This window comes from Falco peregrinus, chromosome 3, assembly GCF_023634155.1.
Source record: "Falco peregrinus isolate bFalPer1 chromosome 3, bFalPer1.pri, whole genome shotgun sequence".
Lineage (NCBI taxonomy): Eukaryota > Metazoa > Chordata > Aves > Falconiformes > Falconidae > Falco > Falco peregrinus.
Window position 1 is genome coordinate 107,020,567 of NC_073723.1, and position 17,081 is coordinate 107,037,647.

The window sequence follows — 17,081 nt, forward strand, 5'->3', positions numbered from 1 at the left end:
GGGTGCCCCCCCGGGCGCCGCCGGCACCCACTACCCCTACCTCTGGAGGAGCTGCTACCCCTGCTACGGGGGGCGTGCGGGTTACGCGGCGGGGCACCCCGAGCTGCGGGCAGGTAGGTAGCGGGGCGGGGGTCTGCGGGCAGGTAGGTGGGGGGGTGGGGGGGGGCTGCGGGCAGGTCGGTAGCCGAGGAGGGCTGCGGGGGGCTTTCTCCCTCCGTGCTGGCACCCGGCGACCCCCCGTACCCTCCCCTCCCCGCGCCTCGCTTGCTGCGGGGGGCGGATAACGCGGCTGCCGGCGGGGGCTCCGGGGCTGGCAGCGGGAGTCACCGGCTGGAGTCACCGGCGGGCGGCCAGGCTGCACCGCCGGCCGCGTTCCCACCGGCCCCGAGTGCTGCTCCAGCACAGCCTGCGGGGGCTGCCGGTCCGGGGGCTGCTTCTGCCAGGAGGAGAAAGAACCAGGAGTTTCTTTCCATCCGCTGCGCCGGTTCTTTCACACGGTCCTTTAAAAAACAAACATACGCGTTCCGTTACGGTACGTTGGTTAAGTTTTTCCTCGGTTCTGAAGGATCTTACTCTGGTCCAGGGCAATAAATGAAAGATGATGCTGTTTTATCAGGAAACTCCCCTGCCTTTCTCTCTGTGAGGCTCTCGGAATTGGGGTTGCACGAGGATCGTGCGGTGGAGCCTTGCAAAGGACGGAGCTCAGCATTGGTGGCACTTGATGCGTAAGGGGAATCCTCTGGCAGCATCGTGGGGGGATGAGGAGTGTGGGGGCTGCGGCTGGTGGATGCGGTCGGAGGAGCCACATCTCGCAGTTTACTGCTCTGCGCCGAAATGTTCAGACTTGGCAGCGTCTGTTTGAAGCAAATCCCCAGCAAAGGCACCCCGAGCCCTTGCTGTGCGCGTGGCGCTCGGCCAGCCTGGGTGTCCCAGTGGGCAGGTGGAGGGGCTGGAGTCACACTGTGCTCCCGCTGTGTGCGGCAGCGCCTGCGGCCAGTGGTACCCAGCAGTTTGTCATCCTGTCAGAAAGTTTGAGGCATCAGCAGCCTGCGGCTGCTAGCAATAGATGGAGGTTCCAGCATACCAGAAGGTACACGATCAGCTTCAGTCGTTCCATTTCCCCGTCAGTAAGGAGCAAAACTTGGTTCTTCCCTCTCATCGATGGGTTAACTTGTGCTTGTTTCTTTCTTTTGCAAGACTTGTGCTTTCTGCTGCGCTGTGTCCGGCACTGTGAGGAGGTGATAAATGTCTTTTTGCCACTTTCTGATCCCTTTTGTTGAACATTTCTGTGCACTGGCCACTGGCTTATGTGTGATAGTAGATGGGTACGTTGAGCGAGGTGTATGCTCTCCAAGTACACACACCCCCCGCTTCCTCTTTGTGTGTTCAACTGACTTAGTGGCAGATAAATTTTGTGCTTGCCTGAAGATTTAGGTAATAATGGAGAATATGTGAAGTTCACTAAAGACTAAAGGATGCTTATGAGTAATGTAGACATCAAGGAATGCATTATCTCATCATGAGATAATCCTAATAAATAAATGCCCCAAGCATTTATAAAAGTGATATCAGTACACTTGTGAGATGTGCCAGACCTTCAGAAATGGGGTGAGTTGCTGTTTTGTTATTTATAGATCAGATGTTTGTCTCAAATTCAGATCGCGTTTGCTGTCTCCATCCAACTACACTAGCTCATACGACTTCTCCAAGACAAGCTCCTGAGATCCAGCTTTGTGTCTGGAATATAAACCTCCAGCTTTCCCTTCCCTACTGTGTAATTTGCCCGATCCTGATTCTGCTTATCCACAGACAGGTAGCTCTGTGCACGCTCGTGGCTTTATCCTGATTTTTGTGTGAAGTATCTTTCAGTCTGCAAGGCTGAGGTCTTTTCTTGTGTTTGGGAGGAATGGAATTTAAAGCTTCAAGCAGCAAAGCAAAGCACCTTCACCCTGGCCTTTTGGCCATTCTTGCAAGTGCTCTGAACCTGGGGGAAAAAGTAATCTACTGAAAAGTTTTACCTCTCAGCCTCTTTTTCCAGGAAGCTGGGTTTTTTCATCTTCAGAAAAGGAGTGAATATCCAAGCCAAAATCAGGCAGGTAAGCTAAGCATGTCTTTCCTCCAAGAAGCTGTGTCTAATGTTCTTAGATAGTTTACAAAGAAGTAGGTGCAGATAACAAAATAAAACAAGCCCAAGCGCACCCACCACAGCCTTCAGGCCCACCCAACTGAGAACAACAGAAAAAGACACCAAAAAAAAGATGTATTCTCTCTTTCCACCTCTGAAACAAGTGAATTTTGGACATGTTGCAGCATGAAATACCTTTCCCCTGAATGGTGCTTTGACACAGCCAGCAGATGGAGGGTGAAGGCTGACTCGGGCAAACACCTTGGTCCTTTCCTCCCCCAGGACGAGCTTGTTCTGCTCACACCACTGCCGTGCCCCTAGCAGAGCGAGGGGGTCTCAGCCTCCCATCTGCCAGGAGCGCTCGGAGGTGCTCTCTGTTCCCTGCACTGCCCCAGTTGCTGTCCAGAGCTTGCTCTGCAGGTGCTGGTATCAGAAACAAGATGATTTTTCAGGGAGCTTAATTTTTGGCTTTAAATGCAAGTTGATCCTCAGGAGAGGTGACCTGAGATGAGGTGCTGGGGGGGGGGGGAGTTCCCTGAAGATGTGGCCCCTGGGTTTTGCAGCCCCTCACCCACCAGCGTGCAGGTAGATAGCCCAAGGTACGCGGGAGCGCTCGGGTGGCAGGAGCTGGGTGGTAGGAAGCTGGTGTCACGCCTGCAGGCAGTAGGGCAGAGGAGAGAATCGTAGGGGCGCTGTTCATCCCAAACTCGGTATTACTGTGGGTTTGGTCGGTAATTTTTCCTCCGCTGCTTGAGCGTCTCTTAAACAGGTAGTAGCAGACGTTCTCTTGATCCTATGATTTTTACAACACCACGCGCTGGTTTACTTGCAGTGCGTTCCCACTTGCCAGTCCAAGCCCTGCAAACTCTGCAGACGTGTTTCTCTCATCAGCCAGCTGCAAAAGCAAAGCGACCACAAGGAACTGCTGTAAATGCCTTTCATCGGCAATTTTATTGTATGAATGGAGAATGAAAAGGTGTTTTGTGTAATGGCAGTGGATGTTCCATTGAGGTTTTGAGTGCCTTAGAATGCCTTCTGTGTGCAAACAGTGCTCTGTTGGATCCTTGTGTTAGAGTGGCTAATTGCAGTGCTGTGCATCGTGCCCTTACGCAGCTAACCTTTACAGGAGAGGTCGTGCTCTGCTGGGGACTGGCATTAAATCATCACAGTGTGAGTAGACCTGGTACCTTGATATTCTCTCTGTGATTCTCTAAGTATGTCAGAAAACAGCACAGAGCATAGCTGGTCGCTTTTATTTGATTATATGGTTTCCCTTAGCTTCTTCAATAGCGACCTGCATTTCCATCCGTCGGTACTGTTGCGTGTCAGTGTTTATCTCCATGCGGTTAGCTTCCATGGCATGGCGCAGGGACCAAGCCGACACGCCTCTGCACAGGTATGCCTTCTCAAAACGGCACCCTCAAAACTCAAAACACCACAGAGAAGTGGGGTAAAACAAAGCTATGAAAGAAGGTTTGAGTGGGAGAGTATAGCAGCAAGTCAAGAGCGGGCTGCCTGCTTGTTGTTACGTGCACCTCTGCTCCGCTCTGAGTAATAGCTAATTATCAGCACCATCCGGAGACAGAAATGTGAGCACAAATGAGAGCTGGGCGACTCTCCCAGCTGCTGCGCTTGAAGGCAAAAGAAGGTGAGCTGAGGACAAAGCAAGTGACTGAGGCGAAACAGCTCCCTGATACATTTTCACTTCATCAGATTATTCTAAAACCAATGCACCCGTTTCTGAAGCACCTTTGGAGACTGCTGCTCTTGAGGGTGGCCCAAGTAGTGTGGGAAAGCTGTGGGCATCTCCTGTCTGCCTAGGAGTGGCTGCAGCAGAAGGAACGCCAGCCCCAGTTACTCTGTGGAGCTCTGTAAGTGCCTTCAAGGCTTTCCTAAATGCCTGGTTTACAAGAAGATGAAAACTGAGGGTGTGGAGGCATTTTGACTGCCCAAAATGACCTTTCTTCTTTCCTCACGAGTCCCTTGGATTCTGAGCTGAGACCAGCCTGAGGCAGGTACTATTCTTCATTTAACTGGAGAAGGGAAAGGCTTCCAGGTTAGCCGAGACAGGGCAGGGCATCGCCTGCTCCCATGTCTTCCTTGCGCTGCTGGATCCAGCTGTTGCTGAGTCTTGTCTACAAGGGGAGGGTGGAAGAACGGGGCCTCTCACATCTCCAGGTTATCCGTGCTAGGGACTGTGCAAGAGACGAAGTAATGCATAGGAGTTTTCCTTTTACCACATCCCAGCACTGTTCTGTGCCCTGAGTTTCTGATGGGTGTCTGTAGGTCGGGGCAGCAGCGGTGATGCTCTGCTCCACGACTCGGGAGCAGCCAGCTTCGGCCGCCCAGCGTGCTGCTCTCTTGGTTTGTCTCCTTCCAGTCTCTTCTATAAATTGCTGAAGTAGTTTCAACAAACTGGTACCAGAAAGATAAAGTCACTAAATCCCACACATGCTCAGCCTGATGGATTTTAATTAACCTTTTCCCTGCAGCTCTGCTCTGTAATCCAGGCTAATTGCCACAGGGATTAAAGCCTGGCACTGCTTTTTGGCCTGACAGAGTGAGCCTCAGCAGCCTATCTACTGCCTGTGCTTCCAGCTGGGATCCGTCTCCTCCTCCTCAGCCTTTCAGAGGAGATAAACTGCCTCTGTACCAAATATTTTGTAATTTGCAGAGCTGCTGTTGCCACTTTCTTTCCTCTGACATGGAGCTCTTGGTGGAGATGAATCATAGTATTTCTTCTCAAAGGACCTGTGCATGGTCATGGAGTGCACTTAACCAAAGTGCTCCTTGCTCCCTCCTCTTTTTTTTTGTCTTGTGTTCATCTTGTCTACATTTGATTGCAGCATTACCCCTGTTGGTCCACATAGCCAGAACCTGGGGTCTGACAGAGCATCAGCTGTTTCTTGGGCAAACCCTGTGTCCTTATGGATGAGGACATGAACTCTGGTTTCCTTACACAGCAGGGAGGTTTCCCCACCCAATAAATGAAGTCCCACTCCCAGGCTCTTGCCACGTTTGGTTTTTGTGTCTGCCTTGGTGGGCTGTGGCCGGTATCTGCTTCCCTGTCCGTGCCAGCGCAGCGGAGCATGCAGGCACTTGGGCTTGGCGAGCCCCATCCATCCTGGCACGGCTCTGGGTTGCTCAGTGTCAGCTACCCTCCCCTGAAGAAAAGCCTGTATGCTTCTAATTTTCTTTCTTTGGTATACTAATTTCAACCAGATTTTGTCAGTTCTCCAATAGGAAAATAACCTCAGCGTGCTACAAACCGCATCTCGCAAAGCATCACGTAAATTTTCGGGTCTTCATGCTGCCAAGATGTGCACTGAGGGCAACGTGACCCTTCACAGCGATGCTCTGTCCTGACCCCAGGAGGCAGCTCCTGCTGCTTCACAGTTTATATTCCTGGGTGAATCACTTGCTGGTGAGCCTTGTGCATGCCTGGGCAGGTTGGAGATGCTTCTGCTGGGGTGGCCAGTGGACCTGCCCCCTCCCCATCCCCGGGACCGATGCACTGCCCTTCCTCCATCCCAGGTCCTGCTGGGAAACACAGCTCTTGCCTCTTTGCTCTCTCTGTACTCTGTTGTCTGTTGCAGGGTGTGGGACAGACAGAAGTCCTGGGCTGCGGGATGGACCCTGATGCTTGGGCATGGCCGGGAAAGGGCTGCCCGGGGTGTCTGGTGGAGCGGGAGCAACTCCCATTCCCCAGCATGAGCTGCTGCTGTTGCTTAGGCAGGACAGAGTGATCCTCTCGGATCTAGCATGGGCTCCAGCACACCATCATTGCGGCTCCTTCTTTTTAGCAATGCCTTTCAGGTCACACCAGAAGAAACCCTGCTGCTTGACAGAGCCACGAGCAAGCTTTGGCTCCTCTCCCCTCTGTGAGTGCTCACGCAGCTGCTGTGGCATTCGCAGCCCATGGCTCCGTAGGCTGATGACCAAAAGCAATGGGTCTTGACCAGAAAATGCAAACTCCCTGTAGAGCATCCGCCTGGGAGGTGCCTCGTCTCTCTGCACGCTCATACCAGAGTTGGAATTGGTTTGGACAAATTGCAGAGTTGCGTTATTTCCAAAGATGCAAACCTAAGATTTCTTGGGTGCTGACACTGCTGCCCTCCACTGCTGCGAAGGATGGGAGGTTCTGTTTTGGTCGCACCATCGTGGTAGTGTATGTCCGAAAATCTCTCAGTTACTGCAGAAGGAGATAAGCGAGGCTCCGGAGGGGGATGTGGCAGGTTGCGGGGACGGCGTGCGGTGGCGCAGGGATGGGTGTTTGTGCGGCAGGGGCAGGGCTGTCCGCTTTCCCCAGCCAAGGTGGGATGGGGCAGGGGGGGGCTGTGGGGTGGGGACAGCCCTGGATAATACTGAGATTTAGAGGGTGAAAAAGAGAAAGTGGGAAGAGTAGATGTTTAGAGAGGAGATGTGTAATTACTGAGTATGAGTAATGGGGTGAAAGTAAGAAGTTTATTCAGCACATCACTAACTTTTTTGGACGGTAAATTCTCTGTGGTTTCAGATTAGAGTTGAAGGGAAGCAGTGGAACAGTCATTGAAATGCAGACCAAAAAACTTTATTACTCTATAAAATCTTCCCAAAGCCCGGTTTTCCTGTTCTTGACCTGAATAGAGCCAATTGTGTATATTAATACCTAATTCTGCCCATAGAGATGTTAAAAACCAAAAAAACCCGACAACGAAAAAAAGCAGTAGCACAAATGCAGTATATGGAACATGGCCGGGAAGCGGTGCCTGTGTTCCCGTGAGCTCTTTCGGGGACACAGCACCCATTGCTCACCGCAGTGGCTGGCCAGGCGCAGGGCTGGCTCTGCTTCGACCGTGCAGCCTGGGGACGTCGCTTTTCTGCTGGCCCTGGGCAGCTGCAGGAAGGGCAGTGCCTTTCCCTTGTGTGCTGTGCCATGAGCAGCACCATCCTCCTTCCCGTGAGCGATAGACCCTGGGCGATTTCCTCTCAGAGGCGTCGGACCTGAACACCCGAGCTCCAGCTTGGTGGGGCTGCTGGGGAGCTGCAGGGCTCGTGGGGACGCGTGCTCCAGTGGGTTCCCGATGAGCTTGCTGCTCTGCTGCGCGACTAGTGAGTGCATTGGCGGCTCTAGGGCTCAGTAGCATCCAAACTGTGTAAAGCCTTTGCAAAGGAAAATGATTTAATTAGAACTCAGTTGCTTTGACAGGCATCTTGGATTCATGCCACAGCATTTTTTCCCTTGTGAAAAGCTGGTTTGGATTTGGGTTACACTTTGGAGAGCATCACTTAAAGCTTATGTTCCACCTCAAAAATCTATTCATTTTCCTGTCTTTAAAAATTAAGTGTCTTGAAAAAAAACAGGAAGAAAACACCAAAACCTTCTGTAATGCTGAGCAAAGGCCTGGCATTACAGAGATGATTGTTTTCTGCCAGGTTAATGACTGCCATGGGGAGCTCTGAAGTGGGAGCCCCGTGAGGCAGCAGGACATCAGAGGTCAAGTGGACACTGCTAGGACAGAAAGGGCAGAGGGGCATTCTCATTCCCTGACCTTAACTTTCAAAGCAGTGAGAAGCCTTCTAATGAAAAGTAACCTGATAAACAATCGTTATTTTTTTTATTACTGTGTGGCTCCAAAACACAGAGTCAAACAAGCTTCACCTTTCCAGCTTTGCTTCCCATTTTTCTTTGCTCCAGTCCATTTACTTGCTGCTAGCAGATTTTGTTGGTGATGAATCTGATTAACCTAAAATTAATCTCATTAACATAAAATTAATCTAATTAACATAAAACTTTAGCATTGGCTTTGGTCAAGGTTGCATTTCTCCCCCTCCTGTGGTTTTTACGTGCCACCCTGGCGGGAGCGGTGGCTGCAAGGGGCGGGGGGAGGTCAGGGGAGCAGAGCAAGCGGAGCGATGCTTCGGGCAGGGGAACAGATTGCTGGCGCGGGGCAAGGGTGAGGGTTGAGCAGGTTTTTGCACCGTGGAAATGTTTCTTTATCTTATTAGTAACAGCCATTGATGAAGCGGTGCTGGTTCCTTGCTCAGCTTGGCTCCGTAGTGTCCTGCTGCCTGCGTGACCCGCTCTGCCGTGCCAGCGGGAAATAGTTGTGCGTGCTGAAGACATCTTTGCAAAATGCAGACAGTGTGTAGAAACGCTAATAGACCCAAGGCTACTGAAATTTTCTCTCCATGGAAAAAGGAATTACTGGTTGGCTTTTGTGCTGGCAGCATCAATGTGATCTGGTCCCCCCTCAGACTGGAGATCTTTGATCCTTTCCAGTCTGAAAGATAGTGCACATGTATACGTGTACACACACAAATGGCAGGAATTAAGGAGCTGTGCAGCCATATCCGCAAACATCTCTATTATTTCTAATTATAGCCATATGAAAGAGTCTTATGTCTCAGAAACTTGAAATTGCCTTTGACAAGCTTCTGATACACATCTTAGTTAGCACCATGTAACTGGGCGCTCCAAACATTTTTACATTTCTTCTCAGTTCTGGAAGTTATTCCCAGTGCTTAAAGGCAGTGTAAGGTCTGTGAAACAGGAAGGGATCTCCCCTTTGGTAACACGCTGCCGTCTACCTCCCTGGTTTTGAAGCTCTGATAATAAGATGTAACAGGACTTTTTGTCTCATGGGCTAGTTCCTATTTCAGCTCTTGAAAGATGTCTCAGTGCTTGGCAGAAGATTTTGCTGGCTCAAAGGATGGTTTTGTTCAAGGACCTGTAGCTTTACCAAGAAACATGGACATGCAGAGTTACTGGCCCTACGGATTCCTTGTTGCCTCCGTTCTCCCGGGCTTGCTCCTGTCACAGGGCTGGGAGGAGAGGGCTGGGGACCTGTGGTCAGAGTCTCACCATTTGCATTCTGCAACATTTAGGGGTCCAGTTGGACTTCATCATGTTCTGAAGCATCGTATAATTATGAACAAATCCATTTTAATAACTTTCTCCAGGTATTAACACATTTTCTTTCTCGTCTCTGGTGATGCGTAGCAATTCTCAGCATAGCTTATCATTAGATACCCCAGATTTTGCTGCATTTCAGCAGCAGGTCAAGTGAGTTCCAGGTGCAAATGGTGTGAAATGCATTAAACGGTTTGCAAAACACTGAGATGAGAAGCACGGCAGTAAAACCTCTCACCTGTGACCCCTGGCAGAGCTCGGTGGAAGCCAGCTTCTGTGCTTCAAAAGGATGAGAACATCTGCTGCTGTGGCACCGCAGAATTGAACTTGGCTGTTTCGTATTGTTCCTCCTCACTTCGGTCTGTAACGTTAGCTGTTTGCTCCCACCGTTGATGGAAGTAATGGATGGACCAGCCCAGCCTGTTTTCCACATATAAAGAGTATGGAAGCGTAAAGTATTAATTAATCCACAATCTTAGAGCGAATGGGAAAAGTGACCATTGTGAGGTGAACGAGATGAAGGATGCTTTATGCTAATTGACAGATAAGATGCTTGATTTTTTTTTCTTTTTTTTCTCTACCCCCCACTGGTTGCATGCTTGTCCTTGAAATTTAAATAGCTTGACTGATTAAACAATGAAATGGCAATTCTGTTCCCTCTGCATTCCTTTCTCAAATGTGGAGTCAGTCAACAGAGGATAAATAATCCTGACTTCAGATACCGTCATGCCCACTTAATTGTTTTCCCCTCTTCCCTTTTCCTTTGCAGATGTTGACGAGTGCCAGGTCCACAATGGTGGCTGCCAGCACAGATGTGTGAACACCCTTGGATCTTATTACTGTGAATGCAAGCCAGGCTTTCGCCTGCACACAGATGGCAGGACCTGCATTGGTAAGTCACAGTCCTACGTTTCTCAAGAATCTCTATTTCTTCACAGCCCTTTTCCTACCTGTGAATGTGTGGCATTGTACAAAAAGTGCCTACACCGGCTTCCCCGCTCACATCCATCCTCTCTGCAGGGAACTGTAGATGACAGTGATGGATTGCGAGTTCCTTTGTTTCTCAGGATCCTGGTAGTCTTCCCTAACGTGTTTCTGTTACTGGGTTCATAATGTTTGCTGTTCCTCAGCGTGGACATGTACAATTTTGACTTCTTTGCAGTTCCTGAGTTTATTCTGGTTCAGAAGTAACTTCCAGCTTCTGCTTTTGATACAGGATATATCAGATACAGCATTTTCAGAACAAATACATAAACTAGATGATGAAAAGGTTGAAGTTAGTCTCCATTTCTGCCTCGGCTGTTTCCCCAGTCTGCCCAGTATGCACTAGGTATGACAGACAAGTGAAAATAAGCATGGCTGTGTGTGGGGATGTGGCCATAATAATCCCCAAACCTGCTTCCCTGGGATGCTGGTCATGCGTCCGCTTGGACGGTGCGTGTCCAGACATTACAATTCAGATGCCAGGTTTGGCTTGCAGCTGCTTTCTGGGCCAATTTCTTCAGATTTTGTTGTTTGCCTGCCCCAGACTAGAGGCTCAGAGACACCAGGGTGGAGCTTGGAGTCTGCCTCCCAGCATCTGCTGCTGCTGTTGTTTTTATTAAACCACTTCTCCCTCACAGCTTTTTTTTGACACATTTTTCCATTTTTTGAGGGATATTTTCATGCAAGTGGAAAGAATTCCTGGGCGATGGTATTACAAAGGCCATTTGCTGTTTTATTTCTCAGAATATAGTCGTGTCCCAGAGTTTATTAAGAACGACTGTGTGAGCCTGTGTGTTGCAGCTGGGAATGGTGATGCAAGTAGAAAAAATGCCACCTAAGGAAGTGGTACCCACCATGCCCAGAGCAGCACAAATGGCACATCTTTCCGCAGCTGCCCCTGCTATATGACGATGCTCTAAGAGGCACAGTGAGACATGCCCTTATGGTGCAAGTTCACCCAGTGCCCTCTATTTTGCTGGAAAAATCCAGAAGCAAAAGGACCACAAGGTAAAGAAAAAAGCCAATTATTCCCAGCCCACTGCTCTAGCACTGAGCATCTAAACTTGTGTTCATGGCTATGCATTGCTGCTCTTTGCCTGTAAGCATGTATGCGGTTTGTCATCTAATAATTTTCTTTGTAATATGTAGTTCTTGTTTTTGTGGTATACAGTGGTTCTGCCGCCTCTGCCTCATAGAATAAAACATGAGGCAAACTGAAATGAGGATGTTCTCAGCAGGGTCAGCCCCAGAAGGTGAAGCAATTTCCAGAGGAAGTACAAAAGGGATCACTAGAGGGAGGAATCTCTTGTTCAAAAGCAATTTCCATCCTTTGCTTTCCTTCTTCAGGCTTACCTGCTGGTGTGGCTGCAACGTGTGGAGCATTTCTGCCGGGATCTGGGCAGGCAGGGCTTCCCTGCTCCGTGCAGCTTGCGCTGAGCACTGCAAACCTGCTTTGCATTAAACTTCTGAGCAAGTATTTGCCATAACGTGCACAGCATTGGAATTCATCTGCCAAAATTAAGGGGTCTCTATTCATGAAACCTGATCTACTACAGGAGTAACTTGGGCAGTTTCTGGAAGCTCTGGGGAGTGGAGCTGGCAGGATCTGCTGTTAGTTCAGTGGTGCCTGTACCCCTGTGATCCACAAAGTACACAGGAAAGTAGATGCAGACCAGGCAGGGTGAGTCAAAACTCTCGCTACGTAATTGTCCAACGCGGTTTCTAAAGTAACAACAGAGCAGACCTAAAAATCTGGCTTTCTCGCTTCAGGGCTGGTGGCTTTTTTTCTTTACGCTTTTGTGACAGAAGTGTGCGTATGTATCACACCTTTGTAATAGCTCTGTCCTAAGCTACTAAGCTGGTTGTGCGGAGGGGGAGGAGTAAGCATCTTTTTCTAGTAAAAGCTTGGGACAGAGCACAGACCTAGAGGTTACTCCTCTGCTGGGGTTTGTGGCTGCCCTCTGTGTACCCGAGATGTAAGGCTGCCTTGTGCCCCAGGTGCCCATGTGCCACGACTCCCCATCCTGACGCTTGTTCCCTGGTGAACAGCTCCCTGCCACTATGGATTCCATATGGTGGCTCTTGGTGCCGGAGCCCAGCAGCTGTCCTCCTGCATCTGCCAGCTGCACGGCAGCAGTCACGCGCAGCCCAGCGTGACGTGGTTTGAGTTGACACAGCCCTGATTTGTGTAAATACTGGTTATTGGTGCCCTTGGAACAAGCCCACCCCACAGCAGAGCCCTGGCGAGGGCAGCACCTTGGCTGGTGACAGCGGGGAGGCCACCAAGGGAATGCTTTCGCCCCCGGTTTGGTTGCTGCAGTGGGATGCGCTCTCCGGTTTCTTGCCTTCGCTGACGCTGGGGCAGCATGCCTGTGAGCCTGGCAGCAGCTGTGGTCCGGTCAGGTGGCTTTCCATGGGTCACATTAGGGTAATCCCGAGCCCTTGAGCAAGCCCTCGCTTTCTGTGGTGTTTTCACAAGTACCCACAAGTGGTTCTTTCCTTTAGTGCTCCATCTACATAAATATTTATGCTGCAAAGGCAGAGGCTTTGCTCCAGTCTTGGAAATCCCACAGTTTTTATTAAGCTAGTATTGCTGAGGAGCTACCAGGCAGCGATGGCAGGGCACAGGCAGCAGCGAAGGCAGGAGGCTTTGCTCCACTTGCCTTCCCTCCACACTGCCACGCTGCTGTTTCAGGAGTGCTTTCCCAGCGCTGCTGGGGAAGAGGAAGGCATTTTCAATGCTGACCTTGAGGCCAGCTCCAACAGGAAGGCAGAACAACATGACTGAGCAGTGGAAAGCAGCATGAGCAGCCACCAAAGCCATAGGCACCAAGGTGTCCCCTGGAGCAGAGGAGCTTTTCAATGCCTTGGAGGCTGAGTGAGGGCAGTGCAGAGAGCAGGCATGATAGCCCCCTGTGTGGGGAGAAAAAAAGTTGAAATTCTACCTGGTAATGAGCTGCTGTATGGTTGTTGAATTGGTTGGTACCTGCGAGGAGATGGGTTGTGGTGCAGGGCAGAGCTGGAGCCGGAGCATGATGCAGCGTGGGTCAGAGCAGGTGTGTCAGGGCAGGTAACCACCGTCGCAAGTTGCAGAGCAGAGATGCTGCAGCGCCTGGCAGCTGCTTCCTCGGCTGCAGGTCATGAGAGGCAGTGGGGTTTGCTCAGGAGGGTCAGAACCATGTTTCTTCAGCCCTGTGAAGTTTCAGGCACTAACTTGACTTCAGCCAGGATAGTTTTTTTCCCTGCGTGGTTCCGAGGGATTAGGTTAACTGATAAAAGCTACATTTCTCTTCAGCTTGGGATATGCTTTGATTTTGCTGGACAGGTAAGATTCAGTGCTGCTAAAACAGAAAAAAAAAAAAAAATGCCACTAACTAAAAAGAAGAGGCTAGGAACTGGAGATGGCGAGACTCTCCTGCCCATTCCTCTCTGCCCTCGGAGGCTGGCGAAGTGCTGCTGGTGGCCTGAGCCAGGGCTGCCAGCATGCTGGCACCTTGGGCTGGGTCAGGCGTGGAGATGGGCTTTGGGAAGCTGCTGGCAGCCCCAGCGAGCAGCAGCGCGAGCCAGGGAGCGTTCTGGAGACAGAAAAAGACTATTGCCGTGAAGTTTCTTGTTAAGGTCTGTAAAACCACGGATCTAATTCTTTAAATGTTTTCCAATCCCCACAAAAGCCGCAAAAGCTTCAATTAATTGGCAGCGCTGCCTGAAACGGGATGATCCTGAATTCCCCTGGGAGGCTGGTGGCCGTTAACCCCAGGAGTGCAGGACTGGGCGCAGAGCTCGCCTCTCCAGGGTGGACTCAGGGAGATTGGTCCTTTTCCACCTTCAGACCGAACTATTATTCCAAGCTTGTGATGGAAGGTTGAAGCTGATTTTATTCTGGAAGGTGTCAAAGAATTGGAAAACAGATGAAACCTTTTGCTACTTTCTTTTGATGGCTTTGCACCCTAGGTAACTGTTCACATCTTTGTGTTTAGTATCGCAGATGGTAAAAAAGGCACAATGCAGGGAAGATCAGTAACAGTTTTCAGAAGTTACTTAGGCACCTTTAAAAGAAATTTCCTATGAAGTGTGTTGCAGCTCTGTGTAAATAGCTGCTTGGATTAGCCCTTGTGTTTTGTAGGATTGGAAGAAAGGTTTTGCCTTTAAAAGCATTTTTCTTCGAGGCCGTTAGTACCTTTTACAGCATGAACAGAGCTTGGCTCTCCACACAGGCCCACAGGGGATTCCTAAATCCCGCCTTTGACATGGCCTGGAGAACCAAGGGCAGTTGATGACAGACTCCCAGTGTCCCCGCACGCTCACACCTCAGGATCCCTTCCTTCCCTAGAGCTGTGTCTGCCCCTATCAGTCAGCATGGGAGCGAGGGGCTCCAAAAGCCTGACCGCGATTCCTGTGGTGCAGGAGTGGAATAAAAGCTTACAGCCAAGGCCAAGCTTTCGGCGTCAGGCTGTGATGTGTGAAAGCTGGGGTGTTAGGAGCCTGCAGGGGCTGCATCCCGCATCCTGCATCCTGCATCTCAGGGTGTGCCCATGCGACCCAAAAGGCAGCAGCAGCTCTCCGGGGTTAATGCGTACCTGGAACCGCTCTGGTGCCTGGGGCTCAGGAGAGCACAAAGAATGGCTTGAAGCCACTTCCCTGTGTCCTGCTCCTCTTGCAGAAGCTCTCAACCGTCATCGATGCTTTGGGTGAGCTGCAGCTCCATTGTGCGAGATTCTGTCGCTGCATCTTTGTTGTTCAAAGGTAGCAAGTCACTGATGATCTTAACGCAGAAAGGAGGGAGAAAAGGAGAAAAAAATCCTACTGAAAGTGAAACAGAACAAAACGAGTCATTGGACGTCCTGAAATTACCTCTCTTTATCAGAACCACATGGGCGGGAGGCAGGAAGCTGACATCTTCAGGTCCTTCTCTGCTGTTTCAGCAGAGGGATGAAATCCAGTCCAAGGCAAAGAATTTAATCTGAGCCAATTGCTTTTGTTGGCCTGCAGAGTAGCGAGATGGTCTGTATTAACACACAACATGTTTCTGGAAATTGTCTGAGGTTAGAATAAATCAGTTTGGGATTACATGATGTATCCCCATTAAGAGTACTTCAAATGAAGGAATCTCAAATATAGCAGCAATTTATACGGCATGCAGAAGGACTATGCTGTAAGGTCTGTGGGTTCGAACTGTGTGCGGAGGGTGACCGCCCGTATGGGCTTTGCAGAGTTTTTCCATTTGCACGCGCTGTACAGACAGCTTGCACGTCTCAGAAAGTCTGACCTTTTCTTTGTCCAGTGGCACGTTTCTCAGCTGTTTCTCAGAATCGATGGTTTTGTGTGACGCTGCAAAAGGAAACGATGTGCTCAGTTCTACTTACAGCCGCTTACAGTTACTTTTAAAGTATTAGCTCACCGCCGGCCGGTTACACGGATCTGAAGGGAAGTTAAGTGGAGGAGCCCAAGTCAGCCCAAGCGAAGCGTTACCCCCACCTCGCTGTGGCACGAGGGTTACGCTCTGGGTTTGTGAGGATGCTGCAGACCCACACACTGGTCTCTGCCACTGAGCCCCGGGGACAAGCGGGGAGAGACACAGAAGGAGCGCATGCTGACGGCGGGGGGTTGGTAACGGCCCTTGGGCTGAGTGAGGGGGTCCCAGGGTGTCTCAGCGTACCTACAGGGGCTGGGGTCAGCTCTTCCCAGTCCGAGGAGGTCAGCTGGATGTACAGAGCTTGGGTAGCTTGGTTATTAGATTGACTCCTGTGTTAGGCTGCTGCTTTGTAGCCTCACTTCCCATATGCAGCTGGTAAAAACGACGTCCTTTTCCTCCCTTTTTATCTGTTTCCTGGGCCTGAGAGGGTCAGAATGTAGGAGTTAGCATCTTTCAGCAGCACTGCACTCCCTTCAGACAGAGGGGATGGAAGTAATGTCCCTTTTGCAGACGATGAAATATCATCTGCGGAAAATCTGTCTGAGCTTTAATTACAAAAGTCTGTGTGATGTACAAGATGACACTGGATTTGGCAACGCTGTCACAGAAATGTTAATCTCGGGAAAGCATCTGGGAATGGAAATATTTTTACAGTGGTTCTGTAAACAGAAAAAAAGAGCAGTAATTAAAGCAAGGCCAGCAGTGAGGTCTGCTGGCTGTTAGCTCTGCGAGAAGCCAGCTAAGGAGACCAGAATTAGAAGGCCCTTGCTTTGATGGAAAGACACCCAGAACAATTTTAACACATTTTCATTTGTTTCATCTGATTATTCCTGATTGTTAAATTTAATTAGTCTGTATCTTAGCAAAATGGTGGTACTGCACAAGCAGCCTTGCCAGTCTGTGCAGCATGAGCAGCTCTGCGACGCTGCAGGATGCAATTGCTTTGCTTGCTGCGTCGTGTGCGTGCCACCAGCGCTGTGTAGCTTACGAGCACCGTATAGCCGGTGATGCCAGCCACTTCTTCCCTGTGCATGAATCTCTTGGCAGAGAAGGGCTTCTGGTTCCCATTACCCGTAGTGGTCTGGAACGTGCCCACGATGGCTGAGACAGCAGTGTGCGCTGGCCCCTTCGTCATCGTGTGCAATCGCAGAATGGAGAGGCTCAGATGGGGTTATTAGTCTTGAAGAGGATATTTGCTAGCAAATAAGCTGTACTAAAGAAACACAGGAGGAAACAATGCTCTACAAGACCCCTGTGCTCTCAGTGCTTCACCTTTTATGTTCTCTTAGTGGCCGGCAGACGGCCTTGGTTAAGATCGGCAGAGCGGTTCAGGCACTCGGTTGTGTGTGCCTGGCCAGCACCTTGGCCAAGGAGGACCCACTGGACCAGGACCGCGTGTCCCTTCCGTTGCATCCATATCCTCCTCCAGCTGCTCGCAGTGCCCAAGCGTTGCCACGTCCCACGTGTCGAGTGCCTGAAGATTCCTCTGCCGTCCAGGAGCAGCTTTTGCCCTTGCAAAGCTCCATCAGTTGGTGGGTGCCGGCAGCGTGCCTTGGTGCGTGGGTCGGTGCAACCCGGAGAGACACGCTGAGCTTAGTGTGTAGAAGTAATGCTTTTGGAAAGGCTGCTGTGTCCAGACTTGACAGGATTTCTGCCTGCTTACATTT

General features: G+C 50.4%; 1 protein-coding gene across 2 annotated transcripts in view; it reads left to right on the plus strand.

Annotated features, from left to right (window-relative positions):
* Window positions 1-17,081, plus strand: part of MEGF6 (multiple EGF like domains 6) — a 107,328-nt gene that overhangs the window by 57,364 nt on the left and 32,883 nt on the right. For both annotated transcript variants that reach the window (XM_055799543.1, XM_013299571.3), the window contains one exon: window positions 9,787-9,909. In XM_055799543.1, coding sequence (XP_055655518.1) covers window positions 9,787-9,909 — 123 coding nt within the window. The remainder of the gene's footprint in view (window positions 1-9,786; window positions 9,910-17,081) is intronic.